Source organism: Mastigoproctus giganteus, chromosome 9, assembly GCF_048544385.1.
Source record: "Mastigoproctus giganteus isolate SK-2022 chromosome 9, ASM4854438v1, whole genome shotgun sequence".
Classification (NCBI taxonomy): Eukaryota; Metazoa; Arthropoda; class Arachnida; order Uropygi; family Thelyphonidae; genus Mastigoproctus; species Mastigoproctus giganteus.
In genome coordinates this window covers 190,597,579-190,623,634 of record NC_143583.1, presented here as the reverse complement: position 1 = coordinate 190,623,634, position 26,056 = coordinate 190,597,579, and the positions used below count along the sequence as shown (strand labels likewise).

General features: G+C 38.0%; 1 protein-coding gene across 1 annotated transcript in view; it reads left to right on the top strand.

Moving 5' to 3' along the window:
* LOC150080974 (large ribosomal subunit protein eL19-like) overlaps positions 1-26,056 on the top strand; it is a 101,209-nt gene that overhangs the window by 62,930 nt on the left and 12,223 nt on the right. Inside the window, exon 4 of the mRNA XM_090382014.1 lies at positions 6,586-6,696. Coding sequence (XP_090238140.1) covers positions 6,586-6,696 — 111 coding nt within the window. The remainder of the gene's footprint in view (positions 1-6,585; positions 6,697-26,056) is intronic.

Genomic DNA, 26,056 nt, shown 5'->3' with positions numbered 1-26,056 from the left:
GTGACTACCAAATGCGGAGGATGCGGAAAGGTCAGGGAATGACCACCGCATATACCTGGAGCAATGTGGCCTTAGTTGCTAATGTTGCTAAAAACCAAATAACAAACAAACAATGATTTGAATTGTAATACAATTTACACTATAAAAATGATCTTTCAGAGAATTATATAGCAAAAATTTCAGCTTCCTGGGTTGTGGAACGAATTACCAAAAAGCAGTGTGTTATTCGGTTCACATTACGATATTTTCACAATGCTGTGGTCTCTCTGGAACGGATTAATATCATAAATCGGGGGTACATAGCTACGATCGTGATGGCATGGCAATCCCTTTGTCATCCACCGATGTTTTGAGAATGCAGCTGGTACACCAAAAATGGTGAAAAGGCTCCAGTCAGGAAATCTTTTAATTGAGACCATGCAAGCACGGCATTCTGAATTATTATTAAAAATGTCCTCTATAAGCGGAATCCCAATCAAAGTCATACCACATAACACAATGAACTCCTCAAAAGGAATGATAAGTGAATGGGATTTATTGAATGTCGCCAAAGAGGAGATAGTCATGGAATTACTAGAACAGAAAGTAACTCAAGCAAGACAAATTATGGTACGGAAGGATGATAAGCTTGTCCCAACATGTAATATTATATTGACCTTTAGTGTACACCACATTTGCCGACCTCAGTTAAAGCAGGCTACCTGCACTGCCATATCCGGCCATACATTCCAAACCCTTTAAGATGTTTCAAGTGCCAAATGTTTGGTTACTCCCAGACAACGTGCAGAGGCGAAACCAATTATCCTAACTGTGGGTCAAAAAATCATTCATGATTCTAGTTGACTAAAATACCTTTTAGAAACATTCCACTTCAGACCCACTTAGAAGCTGTTGCTGTACGTTTATCAGTTGGGCAAATTCTAACTAGTATTTCTGTACCTTCCACCTAAGAACTAGAAGACCTCGTAACACAAATACCACCACCTTTTTGTATCCTTGGTGACTTCAGTGCTCATCATCCATTGTGGGGATCTGACCACATGGACAATAGAGGACACTTGATAGAGATGATACTAGACAACTGAATCTAACATTATTGAACAGTGGTGAAAATACTTATACTCACCTTCCCACTGGATCTATGTCAGCAATTGATTTAACTCTGGTGTTCCCCCATATTGTATCCCAGTACGGAATGGACAGTTTTAAACGACCCACACAATAGTGATTGCTTCCCCATCATATGCAGGAGCAGCAGTGCATATCACGCGCTTCTTGATTAGACCGGGGTTCGATCCTGTGACCACCAAATATGGAGAATGCGGAAAGGTCAAGGAATGACCACCGCATATCCCCGGAGCAATATGGCCTTGGTTGCTAATGCTCCTAAAAACCAAATAACAAACAAACCCCATGCCCAGATCATTGGGTAAAGTGGAAATTTTCCAGAGTAGATTGGGAAAAGTTTTCAACCCACCTTTATTTTGATAGCCAATTGATCAGAGTACAACCCATTGATGATGTCACAGAGCATATTACCAGGCAAATACTGACCATAGCCTCAGAAGCAATACTTCAAGCCTCCACATGTAAACACAAAAACCTTAAACACTGGTGGAATGAAGCCTGGAATCTGTTCCGGAAGTTACCAACAACCTACTTCAATATAAAAGGCTCAGGTCAAAAGCTAGACAAATTAGAAGAAAAGCCAAAAAGGAATCATGAATACAGTTTGCCTCCACTATTACAAAGGATACTGGCAGTCATCTCATCTGGAAAAAGATTCGGCAATTAAATGGGAAATGCTTTCTACCAAACATCTGCCACTTTAGATGTTCTTAAAATCAAAGCTTCAGCTGAACGGTACAAAATAAAATTCCATACTACCCAATATATTGTCTATAATCAACCATTTAACCTATTTGAACTGCAGACAGCATTAAATAGGCTACCAAACAGTGCAGTTGGACCTGATGGAATATATTATGCAATGCTGAAACATAAGTAGTACGGCCTTGAATTTGCTATTACTATTCTATAATCAAATTTTTCTTGAAGGTACATATCCATCTTCCTGGCATCACTCCATCATTTTAGCCATTCCTAAACCAGAAAAAGATCACTCACTTCCAGAAAAATACCGACCTATTTCTCTAACCAGCTAGGCAGCTGGTTAGAGAAAGTAAAATCCTAGAAAGAATGATACATAGACAGCTTACCTGTGTTGTTAAAACTAAAGCACTGATGAACGACAATCAGTTTGGATTCCAACAAAACAGAACCACTTTGGATCTAATGGTGAAAGCCAAGACTAACATCCATAATGCTTATGTCAAAAATGAACATCTTGTAATGGTAAGTCTCGATATAGAAAAGGCTTTCGACACTATCTGGAAGTATGGCATATTGAGAGAACTTCGTTCCATAGGATTGCGAGAGCACTTGCCAGAATTCATTAGAAATTTTCTTCAACACAGAACCTTTCAGGTCCGCTATCTGTACTTTCTCGGTCCTACACTCAAGAAGAAGGTGTCACACAAGGATCAGTACTGAGTTCTACCTTTTTTCACTTAGACCTAAATACCATAATACACAACATCCCCAATACTGTAGGACTATATATGTATGCTGACGATCTTACTATATCTTGCCATTCACAAAATATTCATACCATTTAAAGACAGCTGCAACTTTCCATAAATAAGTTCGAGACATGGGCACTGCAGGATGGATATCATTTATCAGAACAAAAAACAATTGCAGTTCACTTCCGCAAAAAAACATAAGCTACACCCAGAACCAGAACTTAGATTGAAAAACCATATGATCCCTCTCGCCAGTAATCTTCGTTCCCTAGGTTTAATATTGGACACCAAACTTAACTTTGTTTCACATATTACATACCTCCAAATTGTTTGTCTAAAGAAACTTAATATACTTAAGTCCATTTCTCCTATGATGTGGGGAGCTGTGATAGATACACTATTACATTTGTATTGTGCTATTATCAGGTCTCGTTTAGACTATGGGACTATCGTATATGATTCAGCTAGGGAAAGTGCATTAATCAGACTTAATACCATCCAACACAGTGCTCTTCATACTGCTCTGGGCACATTTAGAACATCCCCTGTTCAGAGTCTGTATGTAGAGGCACACGAACCTCCACTTCACCTTAGAAGGAAAATGCTGCTTCTAAATTAGGCAGCAAAAATTCAAAGCCATCCTGTTCGACCATTACGCATAACAGTAAACCTACTGAAAATACACCAGCTGGCATTAGACTAAAAGATTTGCTTCACACCTGGATATTGATTTTGATAACATACTTCAAGAGAGCGATATTCCTGATTCACATTGGTCTGTAAATCTCCCTCACTGTGATACCACTAAGTCAGATTGTCTTGTTAGGGATTTTAACTTCCCAGATATAGACTGGAACTTCCTTGGTCACTTGCACACCAGCAAGATTTTTGTGGATTTATTGGATGATTGTTTTCTACAGCAGCTTGTTCAAGAGGCAACCAGAGGGAGTAATACTCTTGATCTGATTATCAGCAGTGATTATTCATGCATTGAGAATCTGCAGATAAAGGAACCACTAGGTGGCAGTGACCACAATGTACTGATGTGGCATTTACTCAAAGATGTAACTACCATCAGGGGTAAAGGGAAGGGTTTTTGCTTTTGTAAAAGTGACTACAGTGGTCTCAGACAGTTTTTAAATTCTATGAAGAGATGGTGTTAACAACAGCAAATTCTAATGGGAAGCATTCAAGGAATTAATCTTGGAAGCTACTAGGCTTTTCGTACCAACTAAGAAATACTGTTCAAGTTTTAATCCCAGATGGATGTCAGATTTTCTTCTCTGCCACAAGTCTCTAATGAGACTTGTGGCAGAGAAGAAAAATGCATGAGATGCATATAAATTATCAGGAGTCAAGGTGTATATGGTAGATAAAAGAAATAGTCTGTAATCAAGTCACAAAGGAGGTTAGGTTAAGGCAAATTACAAGAAATCTGTGGCAAAGGATTCAAAGAAAAACAGTAAAGACTTACTTATGGGGATGAATGGGGTGAATCAGATTGGTCCACTTGATATCAGTGGTTCAATTGTTGATGATTCTGCTCTGCTAGCTGGCAAACGGAATGAGTATTTTGCATCAACATTCACATGTGAGGAATAATGTAGGGAAGTGGAGGCCAGGTGTTTATCAAACTCTAACAGGGAGTTAAATGATTTTGTAATAACTAAGAGTAAAGTGGAGGAGAAATTGCTGAAGTTAAACATAAGGAAGGCACTTGGGGTGGATGGGATCTATCCAGTTATATTAAAGGAGGCAGCAAAGGAAGTAAGCTGGCCCTTAGCCATGATTATGAAGGCATCCTTCGACTCGGGGGAAATCCTCACAGACTGGAGATGTGCAAATGTATCCCCAGTTCACAAAGGGGGAACGAAAGGTGACATCAGTAATTACAAACCTGACAGTTTAATTTCTGTTCCAGGGAAAATAGAGTTACTGGTTAAAGAAGCACTGCAGGATCATCTAGACAAGACTGCAGTTTATAGTTTAGACGCAGCATGGGTTTGTTAAGGGGAAGTCTCGCCTCACCAATTTGATTAGATACTATGATGTGGTCACAAAGGAACTGGATGCAAAAAAAATTATTTTAATATTATATACTTGGATTTTAGGAAAGTTTTTGATACTGTTGCATGCGGAAGACTACTTTTTCTAGTTAGAGCAATATTGCATTGAGTGCTGTCTGCTGTGGATAAAGGGATGGTTGAGTGGGAGAAGACAGAGAGTGGTAATCAGTGGACACTGCTCTTCATGGACTAATGTTATTAGTAGAGTTCCCCAGGAGTCCATGTTGGGCCCATTGGTGTTTTCTGTATTTATCAATGATATTGATGAAAGTATATCAGGCTTAATGTCCAAGTTTGCAGATGATACGAAAGTGGGCAGGGTTGTTAATGACAGTAAGGACGGTATGCTAATACAGCAGGATCTAGAAAAATTGAGCAGGTGGGCTCATCGGTGGCAACTGAAGTTTAACATTGACAAATGCAAAGTGCTGCATATGAGTAGCAGTAACCCCAGAGTAACATACCAACACATACCTGAGTGTAGTAACATACAGTTGGTATGTTACTACACTCAGGGTAGTGGAAAATGAAAAAGACCTGAGGGATAACTGTGCGGTCAGATGTCAAATTTTCTGAGCAGTGCATACAGGCTGCAAGAGTAGATCTGCTTGTGGGGTCTTGTCAATGATATAAGAATTTTGCTTGCAGGAATAAGGAAGTGATTATCCCCTTGTCTGAGGCAGTGGTCAGGCCACACCTCGAGTACTGCATACATGTCTGGATGCCTCATTTTGGTAAAGATGTAGGGCTGCTAGAATGGGTACAGAGAAGGGCAATGAGAGTAGTGAGTGAAACAAAAGGTTGCTGTTACCAAGCCTTTCTTGGTAACAGTAACCTCTGAAAATTGCAGCATCTAGAGACTTAGGCACCTGTGAGGTGATCTGATTTCAGGTGTATATGGTTTGATGGGATTCTTCCTCTTGTTCAGTTTCTGCACCGGAGGATATAAATTCAAATTGAATTGAGGGGCATAAATTCAAATTGAGGAAAGACATTTGTGGAACAGAAATGTAAAAATTTGCCTTTAGCCAGCGGATTGTTGTTTGCTGGAACAAACTTCTATCTATTGTTGTGAAAGTTGACAGCTTAAGAAAAAACTTTTGTAGTGTATATTGTAATGGATTGTAGTGTAATGGATGGGAGAGGCTTTTTTTTTTTTTTTTTTGCTGATGCTGTATAATCTTGCATTCTTGCATCGTATGCCTCTGCTAATGCTAATGTCAGTGCTTTAAGGAAAATCAAAAACAAGTGTAGTCAGATCCTTAGAGAGCTCCACTGCTTGCATTAGTCCAATGTGAAGAATAATCAGTAATCTCTGCCTCCTGCTTTGCTGAAATCCCCAACATTGTGTGTCTCCACAAATAGGTAATCTGACTGAGTACGTTGATTCGGGATGAGACATTCTTCTGTCCATCTTTCAGATGTGTATGACACTGAAAGCGCACTTGTTGGGAAAGAAATCAGAACATATGATAAGCAGTCAGTATGCTTTTAATGTGGTGTTATCAACTGAAAGATTTCTTTAAAACTAGAACATGGACATTCCCAGAATTTAGAACTGTGGCAATTTTATTTGTAATTTATAAATTTTAAAAAAAAAAATGTCAGGGGTGGGGTGAAAAATGCTCTCCTCACCATCATTATTTTCAAAAACAGCAATCTGGCATTTCTTCCTGCTCTAGCTAATTGCCTTTGTTTGTAATTATTTCAGAAGTATTTAAACTATCGCTAATAATTATTGGCCTTGACAAAGCAAACAAAAGTTTTTTAAGGATGCCCTTGTGCTTTACAACATAACATTAGGATTTCTTCACTAAAAAATTTAGATTGATTAGTTGATTTTGACACTTTGTATAAGTTGAACTGGTATCTAATTTCTTCCATCTTTGTAACAGTGTTATGTTTTTTAATAAAATTATTTTAATTTTTTTTAGTTATCATAGTCTGTATATGAAAGCCAAAGGAAATGTCTTTAAGAATAAGAGAGTACTCATGGAATTTATTCATAAGAAGAAGGCTGAGAAATCACGTTCTAAGATGCTAAGGTAAGCTGTTTTTATCAGATTGCAACATTTTAAATCTTTGTATTTAAATTAGCAAAGCATCAAATATTCTTGTACTATTTGTTTATCAATTATTCATTAACTTTCTGATATTTTAAAAAGCTTTGTAATTAAATACAATAGAGCTTCGAAAGAGAAGTGAATAAAAATATTTTCCACTTATACACTAGAAAAGTGGGAGGTATTTTTTCTGCTAAAATCTGAAGAGTGATGGGGGTAAAAAAAAACAACCCTAAAGTATAACTAATTTTTGTTAGCCTTCTTATGAGTACATACATTCCCACCTAAAAGTTTTAAAGCCAACAACCTTTACCATTTTTTATTCAGATATTTTCTCTTATGTATAAAAATCGAAAAACTGAAATTATAATTTAAAAAACATTAAGAAATTTCTAGAATATTCAAGAAGATTCCTGAATATGTTAGAATGTTGTAGATAATTTTAGAGTGTTTGACAGTAATATAAATTGAGTAGTAAAAGCTGTAACTTATAAAATTGAATACCCTCATTTATAAAGAGTGTTTTACTATGTATAAATATAGTGCAAATGCATCAGAAATACATAGCTATATCTGAATAAATCAGAATATTAGTAAAACGGCATCGTTTTAAGTTATATCTCATATTGTGAATACCTTCACAACGAGTTGCCATGATATTGCACTACTTCGAATAAGTAACGCTTCACCTAAGGAGAAGACTAATGTTACTTATTCTCAGATGGATACCACCACCCAGACGGCACTGTTTCAGGGCTATTTGGCCCTTCTTCGGTGGGTGGGTGGGTACCCGAGTGATGCAATGATGGCAAAACAGTTATGAAGTATAACTCCACAATATGAGAACACCATCATAATACACCATCAGGCATCTCTCATATTGTGGAGTTATACTTCATAACTGTTTTGCCATCATTGCATCACTCGGGTACCTACCCACCCACCGTAGAAGGGCCAAATAGCCCTGAAACGGTGCCGTCTGGGTGGTGGTATCCATCTGAGAATAAGTAACATTAGTTTTCTCCTTAGGTGAAGAGTTACTTATTCGAAGTAACATGGCAACTCGTTGTGAAGGTATTCACAATATGAGATATAACTTAAAACGATGCCGTTTTACTAATATTCTGATTTATTCAGATATAGCTATGTATTTCTGATGCATTTGCACTATATTTATACATAGTCTAGACTCCTCCATAGCTTGAGGCTTATGAACTGTTTAGAGAAAGCTATTCCATAAGAAATATTGGCAAAAAAAACTAGGTTTTTCATTAAAGGAGTACAAACTAACATTTGATGATCAGGAAAACTTCACGTTAATAGGGAAGCACAAGATAAGACCATAACACTTATTTTTAAACTCAATCGACAATTATTGCATCTGAAATCCTAGCTGGGTTCATTAGAAACAGAGAAACTCCCATGTCTACATCTACTGTAAAACTTCATCTTAAACAAGCAGGACCTCATGTAGCAGTCCGAAATCTATAGAAATCGGTTTAGACCGTCGTGAGACAGGTTAGTTTTACCCTACTGATGACTAGTCGTTGCGATAGTAATCCTGCTCGGTACAAGAGGAACCGCAGGTTCGGACACTTGGTACATGTGCTTGGTCAAGTGACCAATGGTGCGACGCTACCATCCGTGTGATTATGACTGAATGTCTCTAAGTCAGAATCCTGTCTAGCCACTGCAACGATACCGTTCATGCCTTGCGCGTTGAAATCCCTTATTAAAACCTGGAAAATCAAAAGAAAATTGCTTGTGATAAGGGTCTAACATTGGACAATTAAAAAATGGGAAAATGTACTATGGTGAATGAGTCCAAATTTGAAATTCTTGGATTAAACATGGATTTGTGAGACAGTCAACTGAATAAAAATGGTGTGCTACATTCTTTAGTGCCTGCAGTCGAGAGGAGTTGTGGTTCCATCATGATCTGGGATTGCTTGTTTTTCAGGAGTAGGTGACATTGTGTCAGAATTGAAGGAATTTTAAGAAAAGAAAGCTATAAAAATATTCTTAAACATAATGCACTGTCCTCTGGATTTCGATTTTGTGGGAGAAATTTTATATATGGCAACAAGACAATGATCCAAAGCACAACTCTAAACTTTGGAGGGACTTTGCAATTAAACAACAGGAGGCAATGTTGCAAATTATAGTGTGGACACCCTCCCCCCACCCACCTGATTAAATAGAGCTTTTATGGGAGCCTTGCAGATTGTTTAGAATTATGTTAGTCATGACACTATTATAAAATAAATTACCAGAATGCCATATCTGTATAAGGCAGTAAAAAATCTCGTGGAGGATATTTTGAGGAAAAATCGGTATAGTTTTTAATATTAACCATCTATTTTTGTGCTGTAAATTTTTCAGAAAATTTTTTCAGTAGTGTTGTTTTTTATATTAAACCTTTGTTACACACAAAAAAAAAAAAAAATACGAAAACTGTTGTCGTACTCTGTGATTCAAACTTTTAAGTATAAGCGTAGATAAATCTCCATTTTTTTTTTTTTCAGGGTCATTTCATTTGAATTATTTCAAAATTAGTCCTGTTTGTATTGCTATTGCTTATCTATGTTTCCAACTAATATTAGTTAGTTAATATTATATGGCATAATAAAACTCTTAATGTCCTCTAAAAATTAGAGGAGGACATTGCATCTGTTTGATTTTGGCTTGCAATAGCCAAATTTGAAAGAATTCCAGAAGAGATTTATTCCAACAGTCAACCACCCACTGGCTGAAGGCAAACCTTCACATCTATCCTGCAACCATTCTTCCTCGGTTTTAATTTATGCCACCTCACATGTGTAGTCTGAACAAGAGGAAGAATGGCATCGGCATTAAGCTTGCTCAATCCATTCAAAGCCTTAAAAACCGTGATGAGATCACCTTGCAGGTGCCTACTCTCAAGGTGTGCCGCAGTTTGCAGAACTGAAGTCTGTCTTGGTAAGACTCCCCCCCCACACACACCTTTTCATTCCCTTCACCAATCTCATTGCCCTTCTCTACACCTGTTCCAGCAGATTACATCCTTCCTGAAGTGAGGCCTGTGTGCATTACTCAAGATGTGGCCTAACCAGTGCCTTATACACTGGATAATCGCTTTCTTTTCTCTGCTAGTAATCACCATAGTTAGGCGCATTATGGCCTTTGCTGTCCTTGCACCGTAAAGCCCTTAAACAAACAAACAACAACCCTGCTAGTAAAGTTCCTGTATGTCATGGACAAAGCTCCGTGAAGTAACTGTCCTGTCAGCATTGCTCAGAGAACTGGGGGTAATTGTGCACAATTACCGCCAGTTCGTGATTGAAGTATCACACGGTTGGCATGTTAATTTGGGATTACGGCTACCCATATGCAGTGCCTTGCATTTATGAGTATTAAACTTTGAATGCCGTATCTCAGCACATCAGCCTAATTTGTTTAGATCTTGTAGCAGCAGCTTGCCATCTGCAAATTTAGACATTAGGCCTGATACCTTCATCCATATCATTAATAAATACAGAAAACAACAATGGGCCCGGCACTGAACCCTGGAAGACTGCTAATAGCAAAGGCAGCTTCGTGTCTTGGGGAGGGCATGTTGAAATCTCCTAAAACAAAGGTGAGCATGTGAGGCTTGAGGTGAGGATTATCCATTAATAAACTCTTTGTCTTCTCCCACTTAACCATCCCTTTATCCTGAGCAGTAACTTACTCTTAATGACAAATTGCTGCAATTTGTACAGTAGTCTTTTATGTGCAACAGGATCAAAAGCCTTCCTGAAATCAAAGTATATGGTATCAAAATTATTTTTCTCTTTTGGTCACTGCATCATAATATCCAATCAGACTGATCAGAAAAGACTGCCCCTTAACAAATCTATGCTGTGATGAGTATAATTGCATTCATATCTAGATGGTGCTGCATTAAATGTTTAACCAGTGACTTCATTATTTTCCAAGAATAGAAGTTAAGCTAACAGATCTGTAATTATTCATGTCACCCCTTGATCCCCCTTTGTGAATTGGGAATACATTTGCACATCTCCATTCCATAAGAACCTTTCCTGAATCCAGAAAAGCTCTCATAATTATGGCTATGGGCTTGCTTACCTCCTTTGCTACATCCCTTAATATAATTGAACAGACCCCATCCACCCCAAGTCCTTTTATGCGTTGAGCTTTAACAATTCCTTTTCCAGTTTCATCTCAGTTATCACAAATCATTTAACTCTGTAAGATTCTGATGAACTTCTCGGATTCCTCTCAGTAAATCAGATTTTATCAGACAACGACCACGTGTCGGCAGTTTTTAAGTTTTTACAAGCTATTAATATATACACACATATATAAATAACAATTTGATGAGGTAACCTTTTTAAAGGTTACCAGAATTTATCTTTGATGATATTTTAATTGTTTCCTGGCGCAGTATAACCTTAGTTGTTTTTGCGCCATTAAAACCAAAATCAAATCAAAACCTCTCAGTAAACAACTTGTGCATGAATGTAGATACAAAATGTATTCAGTTTGTCACCAACCTGGATAGGATCATCAACAGTTAAACCATCATTGTCAAGTGTGCCATTGTGATTCAAACCTCTTCTAATGTTATTATAAGTAAAGAAGTCTTTGCTACATTTCATGGCATTCTTTCCAGAGATCTCATCATCTCCCTTATCCTTTAGCCTGCCTAACTGCCTTTGTGACTTTACTACAGACTAGTTTATATTTACCATAGGTTTCTGTATCGCCAGATAATTTCTGTGCTTCTCACACATTTTGCTTCCCAGTCACAAGTCTCATCAGTTCATCTGACATTCATTTAGGTCTAAGCCTGGAATGGAAATTTGTTAGTTGGTATGAAAAATCTAATAGTTTCTACAGTTACTTCACTGAATGCTTCCCATTTAGCATTTGCTGCTGGCAACTTCAATTAAAAACTGTCTGAGACCACTGTAGTCGTCCATATGGAAATTGTATCCCTTCTCTTTACCCTTGTCGGTAGTTGTATCAAGGCCACATCATCACACTGATTACTGCCACCCAGAGGGTCTGTTACCTACAAGTTCTTAATGCATAAACAGTCACTGCTGATAATCAGATCAAGAGTATTGTTAGGAAAGAAACAATACTCTTGATCTGATTATCAGCAGTGACAAGAGTATTGTTAGGAAAGAAACAATACTCTTGTCACTGCTGATAATCAGATCAAGAGTATTGTTTCTTTCCTAACATGCTGTTGTAGAAAATAGTCATCCAATAAATCCACAAGTCTTGCTAGTGTGTGGAAGTGTATTCCATCCCTGTAAAAACAGTCTCTCCACGGCAGAATCCATTGATAAGGCTCTCGGCTTGTACTTCCTCTTCGTGTCTGCGCAGGATTGCAGGCACTTTCAACTTTAATCCTGACTCACAACTTTCCCAACTTTGCCCTGTACTTGTTAATTAAATCTTCAAATCTCCTACTGTTAATATCATTAGTACCCACATGTACAACAGTAGTACCTTTCATTCCCTTGAGAGATGATATCTGCTCTATAATGTCATCTACTTTTTGCCCCTGGCAGACATACCCTGGTCCTGTTCCACCTATCCTTTTTGCAAAGCATATTTCCCATTTGCCTCACAGTAGTCACCAACAGTTACTATTTGGGACCAGTGCATTCTGCCTTGGGATCACCGCTTTTTTGCCTTATGCACAAGTGAGGACTTTGCAGTTTGAGTAGGAGCTGAGAGCCTGATGGGTTCCCATTTTATTTCCTTCGATGGCATCCACCATGTTGTTAAAGCTCTCATAAATTCCCAGTCAAGAAAGCTAGTTTCGCACCTAATTTCCTTGGGCTGTTTACACCAAACATACACAAAGTAATCCTTCTTGGTTCTATCATGTCCCATTCTAGATAGGTGTCTTGATTAATTTTATTCCTCTAACACTGGGCAGTCAAATCAAAATAAGAAATTAATATTTAAAATCATTTGTGTAGATTTTTCACTTTTTTAAAATTTCATGAAGAAATTCATTCCTCCAAAGCCTGTGCCTACAGAAATTCTCTATGGAATCCCGCTCACATTCAGCAAACCCTCTTGTGAAAGGATTCATAAAAGGTATTATCTTTCATATTCTACAACCAGTCAGTGGTACATGTGATACTGGATTAATGAAGATATTGGGGGAGTGGGGGGAGCTGACTTTAAAGCACTTTTCTTTTTCCATGAAGATTGCATTTGCTTGGGGCAGCTCCTGTCTTTCTTAGAATCATCAGTATTGCACTTCTGAAAAGTACTTGTAAAAAGTTCACAGGGCATTTCAGAGGTAACGTAAAGAGGATTCGTTTCAAAGTATTTTTATGTACAGTGGTGCTACATAAATTGCATCACCCTCTAAAAGTTTAATGTTGCTTTAATAATTCCCTTTATAGCTCAAATTATGTCATCTCAAGACACTATTGCATCATCTGTAAAATCTGTAAAATTCAATATCATCTGATATTGAATCAACTTGTGTATAAAAGCATCCACTTGCTGCTGTCTGTGTTCAGTTCTGTTCAGCAACAGTATGGCATACATTCGGTAACTTCAAGGAAGGAAAGCATAATTATTGCTCTTGATGGAGAAAGCTTTTCTATCTGCAAAAGTTGGCTGTAGCCAGTGAACTGCGTCAAGGTTACTTAAAAAGAAATGAGTGACTGGAAATGGAAAGAAAACCTGGGCACATAAAAGTACTGCAGCGCACAGGTCAGGGTTTTGAAGTACCTATGTCTATGATCATTATGAAAGTTCCCCAGACCTAAAATTGATATGTAAGATAGATTCAGCTAATAGAACTGTCTGATAAAGGCTTGTGATGAGTGGCCTGAAAGCATATCCCTTAAGGGGCCATTATTGACAAAATCAGTGAGATAAAAAACATCTAACCTGGGTTAAAAAACATGCTAATTGTACAGTTGAACAATGGGAATCTGTAATATTCTCTGATAAATCCATGTTTAACCTGCACAAGTCAGAAGATAAATATGACATTCAGTGTAGATTTGACAAAGCTTATTTCCCTGACTGTATTCAATTAACAGTAAAGTTTCCATTGGGCCAGATGGTTTGGAGATGCATAGCAAGCAATGGAATAGGCAGAATATTTAGCAGTTCCTGTTAATACGGGAACTGCTAAACCGTGTGTGGTTTTTTTTTTTTTTTTTTAAGGTGAAGAAGTTTATGCAGGACAGCCATATCCAATCTTTATTGTGTCCAGGAAATAGTCCCAATTTGAACCTGAATCCAATTGAAAACTGCCGGAGTTTTATAGGACAGAAAATTGTTGCTAAAAAGCCATCATCAAGATAATATTGCAAAAAAACGTTGTCTGGTTCCATGAACTAAACAGTACATATCAAGAATCTGATACACTCTGTGTCAGAGAGGTATGAGGCAATAATTAAAGTTCGTGACAGGCCAACAAAATAGAAGTACCTGTTATAGAAGACCTTGTGGCATCATATTTGTTTGTTGCTGTTGCTTTTTTTTTTTTTTTTTTAACTCATCTAATAACATAATATTAATTTTAAACATTGGTCACAGTGAAGAGCGATTCTTATGGACTGCAGTGTATTTCTGTGATTATTCGTAAATAAATGTCTAAAATTCTCTTTTCAATATTATTATGTTCAAAAAAACATACAAAGAGTCACAATTGTTGTTGATGACAAAATAATAGAACAAATATCTAATTTCACTTATTTGGGACATTTAATATCAAATGAACATAAAGACATGCACACTAAAATACAATGAAATGAATGAAACAATTAAATGCCACTTTGGAAAACAAATGACAACTGAAACAAAATTACAACTGCACATCACTTCAAAATCAGCCCTCTTCTACAGCTGTGAGACTTGAGTAATAAATAAGAAAGATGCACAAAAACTAGAAGCAGCACAAATGAGATTTTTTTTAAGACCATTATTATTTTTTTAAGACCATTACAATTTGTCTATCAGAAAAGTAACTCTTAAATACATCATACAACTTATTTGAACACTGTGTCTGCCTAATTCTATACAAAAACTAGAGATCATCAAAGAAAATCATATATTTATGAGAAATTAAAAGTAGATAACAGTAAAAGACATAAAACAGTATCAGAAAAATTGGATCAGCCACGTAGAAAGAATGAACCCAAAAGTAGCCTTTAACTACAAATCTACAGGCAAGAGAGATGTGGGGCAACCAAGACAACAATGGCGAGATCAAGGCCACTTCTAAGACTACAATGGAGCGGGTCGTAAAAGACCTAAGCTGAATCAAGTTCATGATGATGAGTTTATTTTCTTATTAATAAAATGCACAATTATTTGAAATCAGTGTATGACAAATTTGAGGTTAGGGACATTTAAACCTCCTTTAAGCATTCCATTCCCTGGGCCTAAGCCCATCCATGGTTAATGTCTTAAAGGGAATAATGTTTCAGAGTCTTATAGAATTCAATTTATGAACTAAAATACGATAACGCAACAAAACATAATATAAACATCCAATTAATCCAAATCGTTGTGCCACTTAGCCTCTCGTAAGAAAAATCTATTTTGACGTATCTATAGATCTTAATGAGGAGAGTTACCATCCCTTCCTCGGGGAGGCAGGCTTCTACTATCTAGCATACTTCTTTTAATGAAAACCTTTTCCACATATTTATTGAAATATGCAAACATTCTTTTATCTGCGAACATGATATGAAAGGTCTCCTTCTCTAAAGTTCCCAAGGACAAACTAAGTTCCATTCTATACTGTGTATAATTTACACAGTGCAACATTATATGTTCTGAAGTCTCATTTTGCCCGCAGCTACATAAGCCATCCTCTCTCAACCCAAGCTGAAATAATCTCAGAGAGAGCCCATGACCAGTCAATAAAAAGGTGGCATGCAATCCAAATTGCAGCCACACTTTACTTTTATTTACTATATCTACTTTAGGTAGAAACTGATACGTCTGACGACCCTTGTCAGAACTATCCCATTGTATTTGCCACATCTGCATTATTTCTTGAGTTATCCTGATCTTTTCTAATTTAATATCAAATTTAGTATAGATTTTATTTACATCAGGACATGAAGATATTCCAAAATATGTTTTCCTTATATTTCTTTTTGTGAAATATAATAATCCAGATAAAAGGGCATTATACTGGGCAGGGACTCTCCCAGAGATAACCTGCAAAGCCTCTGTCGAGACCGTTCGACGCGCTCTAGTAATCGCAAGCAAAGCAAATCTTTGAGCTTGCAATAGATATTTTTGAGTTATCTTAATTGGTACCCTATGTACCCAAGCTCCAGAGGCATATGTGACTATAGGGATAAAAAGACATTCGTATAATAAATTTACTGCTCTTCCTTTAATTCCCCAGTCAACTCTTATTACCCTCCTGAGCTTAGCATAGAGAGTACTTATTTTTTCTTTTAAATAACGAACGTGTTCAGTAAAAAATAAACGTTCTTCAATTTTCAAGCCTAAATATTTAGTTGCTTTTACGTATCGAACGGCATCGCCCAGAAGCTTCACAACAGGGTGACGATTTTGGCTTAACCGCCCTTTCAGTAACATCTGGACCGTTTTTTCTTTTGAAATTTCCAACTTATACTTCTTGGTCCAGCATGCAAGATCATTAAGCACTTCACTTGCTCTATCTTCAATCTGTGATCTCGCATTACCTTCTATCAATAGGACCAGGTCATCTGCGTATGCAATTTTTATAATGCCAGGAACATTCACATTTAAAAATTCATCAAAGACAATGTTCCAGGCAAAGGGGCCAATCACCGAGCCTTGTGGACATCCCCTAGACATATCCTTAACAATTTGAGTATACTTAGTTTTAATTACAATTTGTCTATCAGAAAAGTAACTCTTAAATACATCATACAACTTATTTGAACACTGTGTCTGCCTAATTCTATACATTACTCCTTTCCACCACAGTCGGTCGAATGCACCCTTAAAATCGATAAACACACCTAGTACATATCTATTCCCATTGCCCTCTACACATCTAACCAATTCATGCGCAGCATCTTCTGTTGAAAAATTCTTAAAGCCATACTGGTTTGTAGACATCAAACCTCTGATTTCATAATTAACCATTAATCTATTTATAATCAGGCGTTCATACACTTTTGCTAACACAGATAACAGGGCAATTGGACGATAAGCACCGGTTTCATTTAACAAACGATCTACACTTTTAATTAACAATTTTACATGTGCAATCTTCCAACATGCAGGGAAAACTCCATCATCAAGACACTTATTATACACATTTACATACATCATAGGACATATCTTATAAGTTCTCTTCATAATTTCCACTTCAATTTTATCCAGGCCCGGTGATTTTCCACTCTTTGCCCTGTTCACCGCTTCTTCAACTTCAATAATAGAAAATTCCACTTCAATTTCATTAGAATTATAATCCACACATCCATTTAACATTTGCAACTGTGTAAAATCCAAATTTTGACTATCTTCAGGAAAAAGACCTTCCACAATCATATCCACAGATTCTCCCCAAGTCCGGGTTTCCTCGTTACCATGCCCAATCGTATACGTAATTTCTGAGAGACTTGCTTTGTTATTAATAACTTTAAAAATAGAATTCCAGGGATCCCTGGATCCTTGCTCACCCACAAATTTCTTCCATGAAGCAATCTTAGTGCTACTGACAGCTCGAGCATAATCACGCCTACAATTACAATATTGTCTTTTAACAATATCATACAAATCACTATCACCATTTCTTCTCAACCTTTGAAATAAATGTCTCTTCTTAAAAAGTTCTTTTCTCATGTCACTTAACTCGTTAGTCCACCAAATCACTGGACGGTTCACTTTTTTTCTTAATTTTCATATACTTAGCGGACAGTTTTTGTAACAATTCAGTAAATTTTTCCACATACTCCCTAGATGTATAACCAGACCAATCCAATTGGCTTACCTTGTTTCTATAATCCAAATTAAATTCTGACCAATTTACATTTCTAACATTATACCTTCCTGTATCATAATACATTCTATTCATATCATTATCATCAATTATGAAAGAGATGCTGTTATGGTCACTCGTGGTGTAATCTTCAAAAATACTCCATTTCTTTATTTTCCTAAATATAGCTGATGTAGCAAGAGTAAAATCAATGTAAGACTGACCACACACTGCTGAATAAGTTGGACCATGTCCTGCAACATTCACTACCTCTATTCCTGTTCTAGCTAAACATTCTTCAATTATCAAACCTCTATCATCCAAATTTCTTCCTCCCCATAACGGGGAGTTAGCATTGGAGTCTACAGCCACCACCAAACCACAGGAACCAAACATACTACAAAGTTTTTCTAAATACAACACATAAGGTTCAATCTCCTCAGAAGGAGGACAGTATATGGTCGCTACATAAAACCTACCACAATCACAAATTATTTCACAACATAAATACATATTGCTACACATAGACATTACTTTTGTCACAACCATATCTCTATTCCTTATAATTATTGCTGCCTTAGGATTGTTCCCTTCCGAAATAATTCTATAGTGTTGAGGATAACATCTAACTTGAAATCCTATAGAGTAAGGTTCCTGAAGCAAAGCAATGGACATATTTTCCTGTTCCATGACTTTATTAATTTGCACAGCAACTGATTTCGCTCTCTGTGCATTCAATTGTAATATTTTAATCTCAGTTCCCATAATTTATTTTCTTTTTGTAGTTCTCCAAAGCCTTTATATATTCAGGACATTTTTTATCAACAGCCGTGTGATCAGCCTGCACATTCCTTCTACTACATGCATAACATTTTGATTCCTTCGCTTTATTCTTACAATCTTTATATGAATGATTTAACTCACCACAGTGTCCACACAGCACCTCTCTCTTACAATATTTAGCCACGTGGCCGAAATTCATACACCTAAAGCACTGTGTTACAGAATATACTTCCTTAAATTTACATGCTGTCCACCTTATAAATAACCTATTTTTCACATTTAAAACCTTCCACATATCTGGTTTTAATTGAATCATCCAGTTATTCATACGAGTTACTTTATTTTTGTTAACTGTTAGAACTTCAACACTATCCTTAAACCTTTTCTCACTTACTTTATTGTCCTTAAAATTCTTCTGCCACAACTGATCAAGCAATTCATCACGCTCAATGTCTTCTTCAACATCAAAAATCACAACACGAGGTAATATAGGCTTAGGAATAGAATAATGTAAACCAAGCTCTTGAATTTTTGTACAAGCCTTTAACTTAACAATATCTTCTTCACTTTCAGCCTCTACTATTACTCCTCTATCTCGAATAGGTCTTATATTTCTCACTTTAACTGAAGAAAGCAAGGGTCTCACTTCTTTTAAAACTTCCATTTTAACTTCATCACTAGTTTTATGCTTATTAGTAGAAGCTTTTATGATCATCACTTTTGGTGCACTTATTACAGCTTCTGTACTTTTTATTATAGTAGCATAACTTTCCTTGTCCTTCTTATCATCTTTCTTTTTAAGTTTTTCCTTTAGCAAAACATTTTCTACATATGTTTCATGCGCCTTTTTCTCCACAATGTTCCACATATCCATGATCATCCTAATTGCAGCTGTCGGCACTTTACTTTCGGCAGCCCACAGGAAGGAATTCAATCTTTCCCTTGTTTTAAAAACATAATCAAAACCATCATCATTAATCTTACTTGTATCATCCTTCTTTTTCTTTTTCTTCCTTCCCTTAACACTATGATCACCATCAGAAAATTCATCCCCTTGCTTTCTCTTTTTCTTTTTAGACCCTTTTTGATCTTGTGATACCGGTAAAGAATTAGACCTTACTTTAGTCGGAGTTCTTTGTAGAGTCTTGCCTGCAAATATTTCAATTTCAGCCAACTCCCCCGCTTGCACTAAGACATTTTGCGCAATTTCATTCTTCTCTTCTTCAGTCACATTGCCCGACGCTGCCAGCAGCTCCACTTCACTTACTTCTTCAGAAGAGGAAGAAGACATTTTAATGTATACATAAACTCACAATAAATATATATACAACTAAAATTGAAAGTCGAAAAATCGACAACCAATAACTATTTACAATATTTACAACAGTAAACGAGCAAGGAGCCAGATCCCAACTCAGTTTAAATGAAATATTAAAATGCACGAGAAAACTGTTCTCAAATGCAATTAAAAAGCTTCACCTCCCAAGTTAAACGGAAGGTGATCCCAAGGATGACTCACGTCAACCTAGGCCTAAATTGAAAGGGCACGGAAATGCTCCAAAAAACTCAAGAGAGAAAAATTTTACTCCCTCTTGAGGTTTGAATAAATTCAAACTATAACTTCAACTAGAATAACAAGTACAGTGTCCCAACTACGCAGCTGCTCACTTTAGCCAGGCTAGGGGAATCACCCCCAGCCTGCCCACCCCGGACCACGCGGAGGTATGAGCAGTGATGCAATGGCCTTCAGACCGGACAACGGATAACAACTCCTGTGAACACACAAGAAATTTAGCACTCTTATAGCTAATAAGAATACAATCCGATGCCCCAGCGTCCCCCCCGGGGCTGAGGTTAGGGACAAAAGTCTGCAAAGTATTTTGGTTAGTTACTGGCGGCTTCCAGGGTTACCCCTATATCCGCCGTTTGTTTAAGCTTATTTTGCCAGCAGGATCGTTTATAATTTCTCTAATGGGGAAGAAGAAGGAAAGTATAGAAGGGAAAGAAGGGGGGGGATAAAAGTTTGAAAGTTTAGATTTTTGATTCCTCAAAATTCTTGGATTTAGAAATTTAGATTTTCAGTTAATTTAAATTAGAGGTTTAACTAATGTTATTTTAATGTATGTAGTGTGTTGTTTTGTGTTGTATGTGGCTGGCTTCTGGCATTTAGCAGCCGGGGATCGAGGACGATATGTGCCCCAATCCCCCGCTCCCATCCCTAGCCACAAGGAGGCAGCCAGATTCTACTTTACTCCAGATGGAGTAGCAGTTTACATGTTGATTTACTCAGTACCCTAACTCTCGCAGGGCTCAATCCTGACCGAGAGCTGGCATTTTGTTACGTTTGAAGAGGCTGGGACCCCTTACACTCGCAGGGCCCAATCCTGTCCTAGTGGGGGCCCAGCCCTCCCAACTATTTCCTTAGTAATCATAGTTTTGACAGTGTTTGCCGCTGGGGCCTCTGCACCCGCGGGGCCCAATCCCATCCTAGTGCAGAGCCCAGCACCCTTACTTATTTTCCTATCGTTCCAAGTTTTGACAGGGTTTGCTGGTGGTGCTCCTCCACTCGCAGGGCTCAATCCTGGCCTAGTGGAGGAGCCCAGCATTCTTAATATTATTCTGGGTTTAAGCAGTGTGATTTACACTATTGCATTCACATGAGATGTTGATCTTATTTATCCCTTACATTCTCTGCACTGTTTACTTTATATACATATAATATGACCTACTTACAAAATCTGGTTGTTTAATCAACATAAGATAGTCAATACTAGCCTAAATGCTATTCAGGTTACAACATTCGTGATATAGTACCTTGTAAGCAATTTTTGTGAATCTCACACACATTGCATACCACCCTCTCCAATTATGTTGCATTACATTCCATAAGTCCCTGGCAAAGCCCTTGTGGCAGCCAGCACACAATACTGTGCGCACAGTCAGCCTCCAAATTCCAGTGGGCTGTATGACCAGTCTGGTTCTCCAATAGCAACTTGAATATTTGGTAATCTTACCTAGACAGCATTTTAACCTTACATCCAGCAAACTGGAGGTTTGATTAAGATTAGTTATACAGGGTTTGCCAAAAATTAGGTTATGGCATGCTTTATTTGGTGCCTTGTATCCATAAGTTTGTGTGTTTCTAAGCTGTTTGCCCCTTATGGTCAGTGTGCCGTTTACTTTGGCATGTCTGGTTTTCCAGTAGCAGCCTGCATGTTACAATTTTATCCTACATATATACATATAATATGTTCCTGCCTACAGAATCTGGTTGTTTAATCAAATCAGATAGACAATACTAGCCTAATGCTATTCAGGTTTCTACATTCATGATATAGTATTTGTAAGCAATTTTTGTGAATCCCACACAAATTGCTCACCACCCTCTCCAATTATGTTGTGTTACATTCCTTGAGTCCTTGGCAAGCCCTTGTGGCATGTACAGCTTCTAACTTTTAACCCTTGTGGTCAGTATACTGTTTACTTTAACCAGTCTGGTTCTCCAACAGCAACTTGAATATTTGGTAATCTTACCTAGACAGCATTTTAACCTTACATTCAGCAAACTGAAGGTTTGATTAAGATTAGATATACAGGGCCTGCCAAAATTAGGTTATGGCATGCTTTATTTGGTACCTTGTATCCATAAGTTTGTGTGTTTCTAGGCTGTTTGCCCCTTATGGTCAGTGTGCCGTTTACTTTGGCATGTCTGGTTTTCCAGTAGCAGCCTACATGTTTCAATTTTATCCTAACATATATACATATAATATGTTCCTACTTACAATATCTGGTTGTTTAATCAAATAAGATAGACACTACTAGCCTTAATGCTATTCAGGTTACAACATTCATGAATTAGTACCTTGTAAGCAATTCCTGTGAATCTCACACACATTGCATACCACCCTCTCCAATTATGTTGCATTACATTCCATAAGTCCCTGGCAAGCCCTTGTGGCAGTCAGCACACAAAACTGTGCATACAGTCTCCAAATTCCAGTGGGCTGTATCAGCATTCAGATGAGTAACCTGTTTTAGGATATAGTATAACAATTTAGATAATAATAGTCATATGTACTACTTATAACTTTTACCCCTTGTAGTCAGTATACTGTTTACTTTAACCAATCTGGTTCTCCAACAGCAACTTGAATATTTGGTTATCTTACCTAGACAGCATTTTAACCCTACATCCAGCAAGCTGAAGGTTTGATTAAGATTTGATATACAGGGTTTACCTAAAATTTAGGTTGTGGCATGCTTTGTTTGGTACTTTGTATATCCATAAGTTTGTGTGTCTCTAAGCTGTTTGCCCCTCATGGTCAGTGTGCCGTTTACTTTGGCATGTCTGGTTTTCCAGTAGCAGCCTGCATCTTACAATTTTATCCTACATATATACTTATAGTATGTTCCTGCCTACAAAATCTTGTTGTTTGATCAATAAGATAAATAATACTAGCCTAAATGCTATTCAGGTTACAACATTCATGAAAAGAATTCTGTAAGCAATTCCCGTGAATCTCACACAAACTGCATACCACCCTCTCCAATTGTGTTGCATTACATTCCTTGAGTCCCTGGCAAAGCCCTTGTGGCAGCCAGCACACAACACTGTGCACACAGTCAGCCACCAAATTCCAGTGGGCTGTATAGCATTCAGCTGAGTAACATGTTTTAGGTTATAGTATATCAATTTAGATAATTATATTCTTATGTACAGCTTATAACTTTTAGCCCTTGTAGCCAGTATATTGTTTACTGTAACCAGTCTGGTTCTCCAACAGCAACTTAAGTATTTAGTAATCTTACATAGACAGCATTTTAACCTTACCTCCAGCAAACTGGAGGTTTGATTAAGATAAGATATACAGGGTTAGTCTTAATTTAGGTTATGACATGCTATATTTGGTACTTTGTATCCATAAGTTTGTGTGTCTCTTAGCTGCACCATCCTGAACGCCCAGTGCGCCCCAGCACTCACAGAGCTCAATCCTGACCAGCGAGGGGGCACCCGCGGATACCAGGAAGACATCAACAGAATGTCACTCAATACAGGGGTTCTCTTTTGTCCATTTCCAGCAGCATTTTTAATCCAGTTGAATGAGTGTTCTTCTCCTATTAAACACTTTCCCTGCAAAATCAGAGAATGCCTGAAAGTTTAGGTCATTTGATGTCAGCTGGGGAAACTCCGTCTCATCATAAACATTGGTTATCAGTTGAAGTGATAGACGGATGTCTGCGTAATAAGCACACATTAGGATCAGGTGTTGGACAGTTTCCTGTTCTCCACATTTGCACTGGGAGGTTGCAGCTAATCCCAAGGCATGTAGTTTCGTGTTTATGCTCCCATGTCCCGAAAGCAGGAATGTGGAATGCAGGCTCGGTGTATACCAGGGCCTGTTGGTTTTGTCTGTTTCCTGTGCCACTGGGAAGAATAGTGAAGTCACTTTCCCTTTAGTTGTACTTTCCCACTGGTTTTGCCAATCAGCCAAGTAGAGTTCCTTTAGCCTTTCTTTGTCCTGTTGTTTGGGGAGAGTATTGTTTATCTCATACTGTGGAAAGCCGGATGGCCGGTTCCTACTTCTACAGTATTGCAGGTATACATCAATTATGTCATATTGTATTGGTCTTTTCCCACAAATAATTTGTAGGGCCACCGTGGATATGGTCCTACAAGCCCTCGAGGTCGCCAGCAGGAAAAATCTCTGTGCTTGTGTCAAAAGCCCAATAACTTGTTTCCTTTTTATACTACTGGCCCAAGCTCCTGCAGCATAAGTTATTATTGGGAGCAGTGTGCAGTTGTAGTAAAGTTTGAGTGTGTGTGGTCTGAGCTTCCAGGTTGCTCTGGTCACTCTTACTAGCTTACCTGTTAATGTCTTGACCTTCTTGATAACATATTTTGCATGTTGAACAAATAGTAGTTTATTGTCTAGTACTATCCCTAGATACTTGATTTCTGTTACATGTGCTATATGTTGGCCAAGTAACTTGAGGGTAGGCGGTCTCTCTATATTTAGTTTGCCTTTCAGAAGCATCTGCTTTGTTTTGTCTATTGAAATAGTTTGTTGGTGGCACTCCATTCCTGGAGGTCTTCTAATATGTCGTTGGCATTGGTTTCCAGTGTCCGCCTGGAATTGCCTTGCAGAAGGATAACAAGGTCATCTGCAAAGGCTATTTTTTCTGTCTGTGGATGCTGCCTGTTTAGCCACCCATCAAGGACCACGTTCCAGCAAAAGGGGCCAAGAACGGATCCTTGTGGGCAGCCTCTTGTAACCTGCCTTTTGACTACACAGTTACCTGAGTAGACTACTATATTCCTATTGTTAAAGTAGTCTGTGACTAGCTTGTATATGGGAATGGACACCTCGGCCTCTCTGAGCCTCTCCAGGACACTTTGCCACCATACGGTGTTAAAGGCCCCTTTGAAGTCCACAAAGAGGCCGAGGACATATCTGCTGTCAGAGGAGGATGCTGTCTGTAGGACCTTGTCTATGGCATCTACTGCTGACCTACCAGGGGTAAATCCATATTGGCAGTCTGCATTGAGATTTTTGTGATTGTAGTTAGTCTTCAATCTTTTGACAATTAATTTCTCCAGGGTTTTACCTATGACTGAGAGCAATGCTATCGGGCGATAGGATGATGGGAGATGCACTGGCTTTTCTTGGTTTTTCAACAGGATCTTGAGATTTGCCTCTTTCCATGGGGTGGGAAACACACCCTGGCTGAGGCAGGAGTTGAATATTGTTTTTAGTAGCTGTGGGCTCAGGTTCCAGAGTTTCTTCAGGGTTTTGACTTCTATTATTAAGTCCAGGCCTGGGCATTTCCCATCCTTAAATGTGGCAATTGCTTCACCAATTTCTGGTTCTGTAAATTCACCTTCTTCTGGTGAGGCTTCATATGACAGGTGGTTTAGCCTCATTAGGGTCTGTCTTGGACTCTCTGGAATGGGATTATCTTGTTGGATTAGCTCGTCCAGGATGGTGTTCACTGATTCAGCCCAGGTGATGCTTTCCCCCCGGCCCAGTGTTCTGATTGAAGGAAAGATCTCCCCTGGGTTCATTTTGTCAGTGACTAGTTTATAGACCAGTCCCCAGGGGTTGCCATCCAAGGAGTGTTGCACAAGCCTGCCCCAGGCTTTGTGTTTCTCTTGGTATATATTATTAAAATATACCCTCCTGCATTGTTTGTATTTTTCATTCAGTAGACTGGTTGTGTCCTGTGTGTTGCCCAGTCTCCTGGCCTTATGCAGCTCCTTTCTGGCTGTTTTCATGGCTTTTCTTAGGTTTGTTAAGTTGTCTGTCCACCAGGGGACGTAGTTGCTTTTTCTTTTGCTCTTCTTAAAGCTGTGGTTGCTTATCTGTGTAATTTTTTCCATTATATCCTTAATTAGGAGTTCTGTGGGGAGGGTCGACATATCCTTGAGATAATTTGGTGTAATTGTCTCTCTTATTGCTTTTTCAAAGGCTTCCCAGTTTGCAGTGCTGGTCTGATAGCGGGGAAAGTTAAGGATTTGTTCTCTGGGCCTGATTTGTTTGTGCTGTGAGATTAAAGGTTATTACTGAGTGGTCACTGGCTGACCATGCCGGG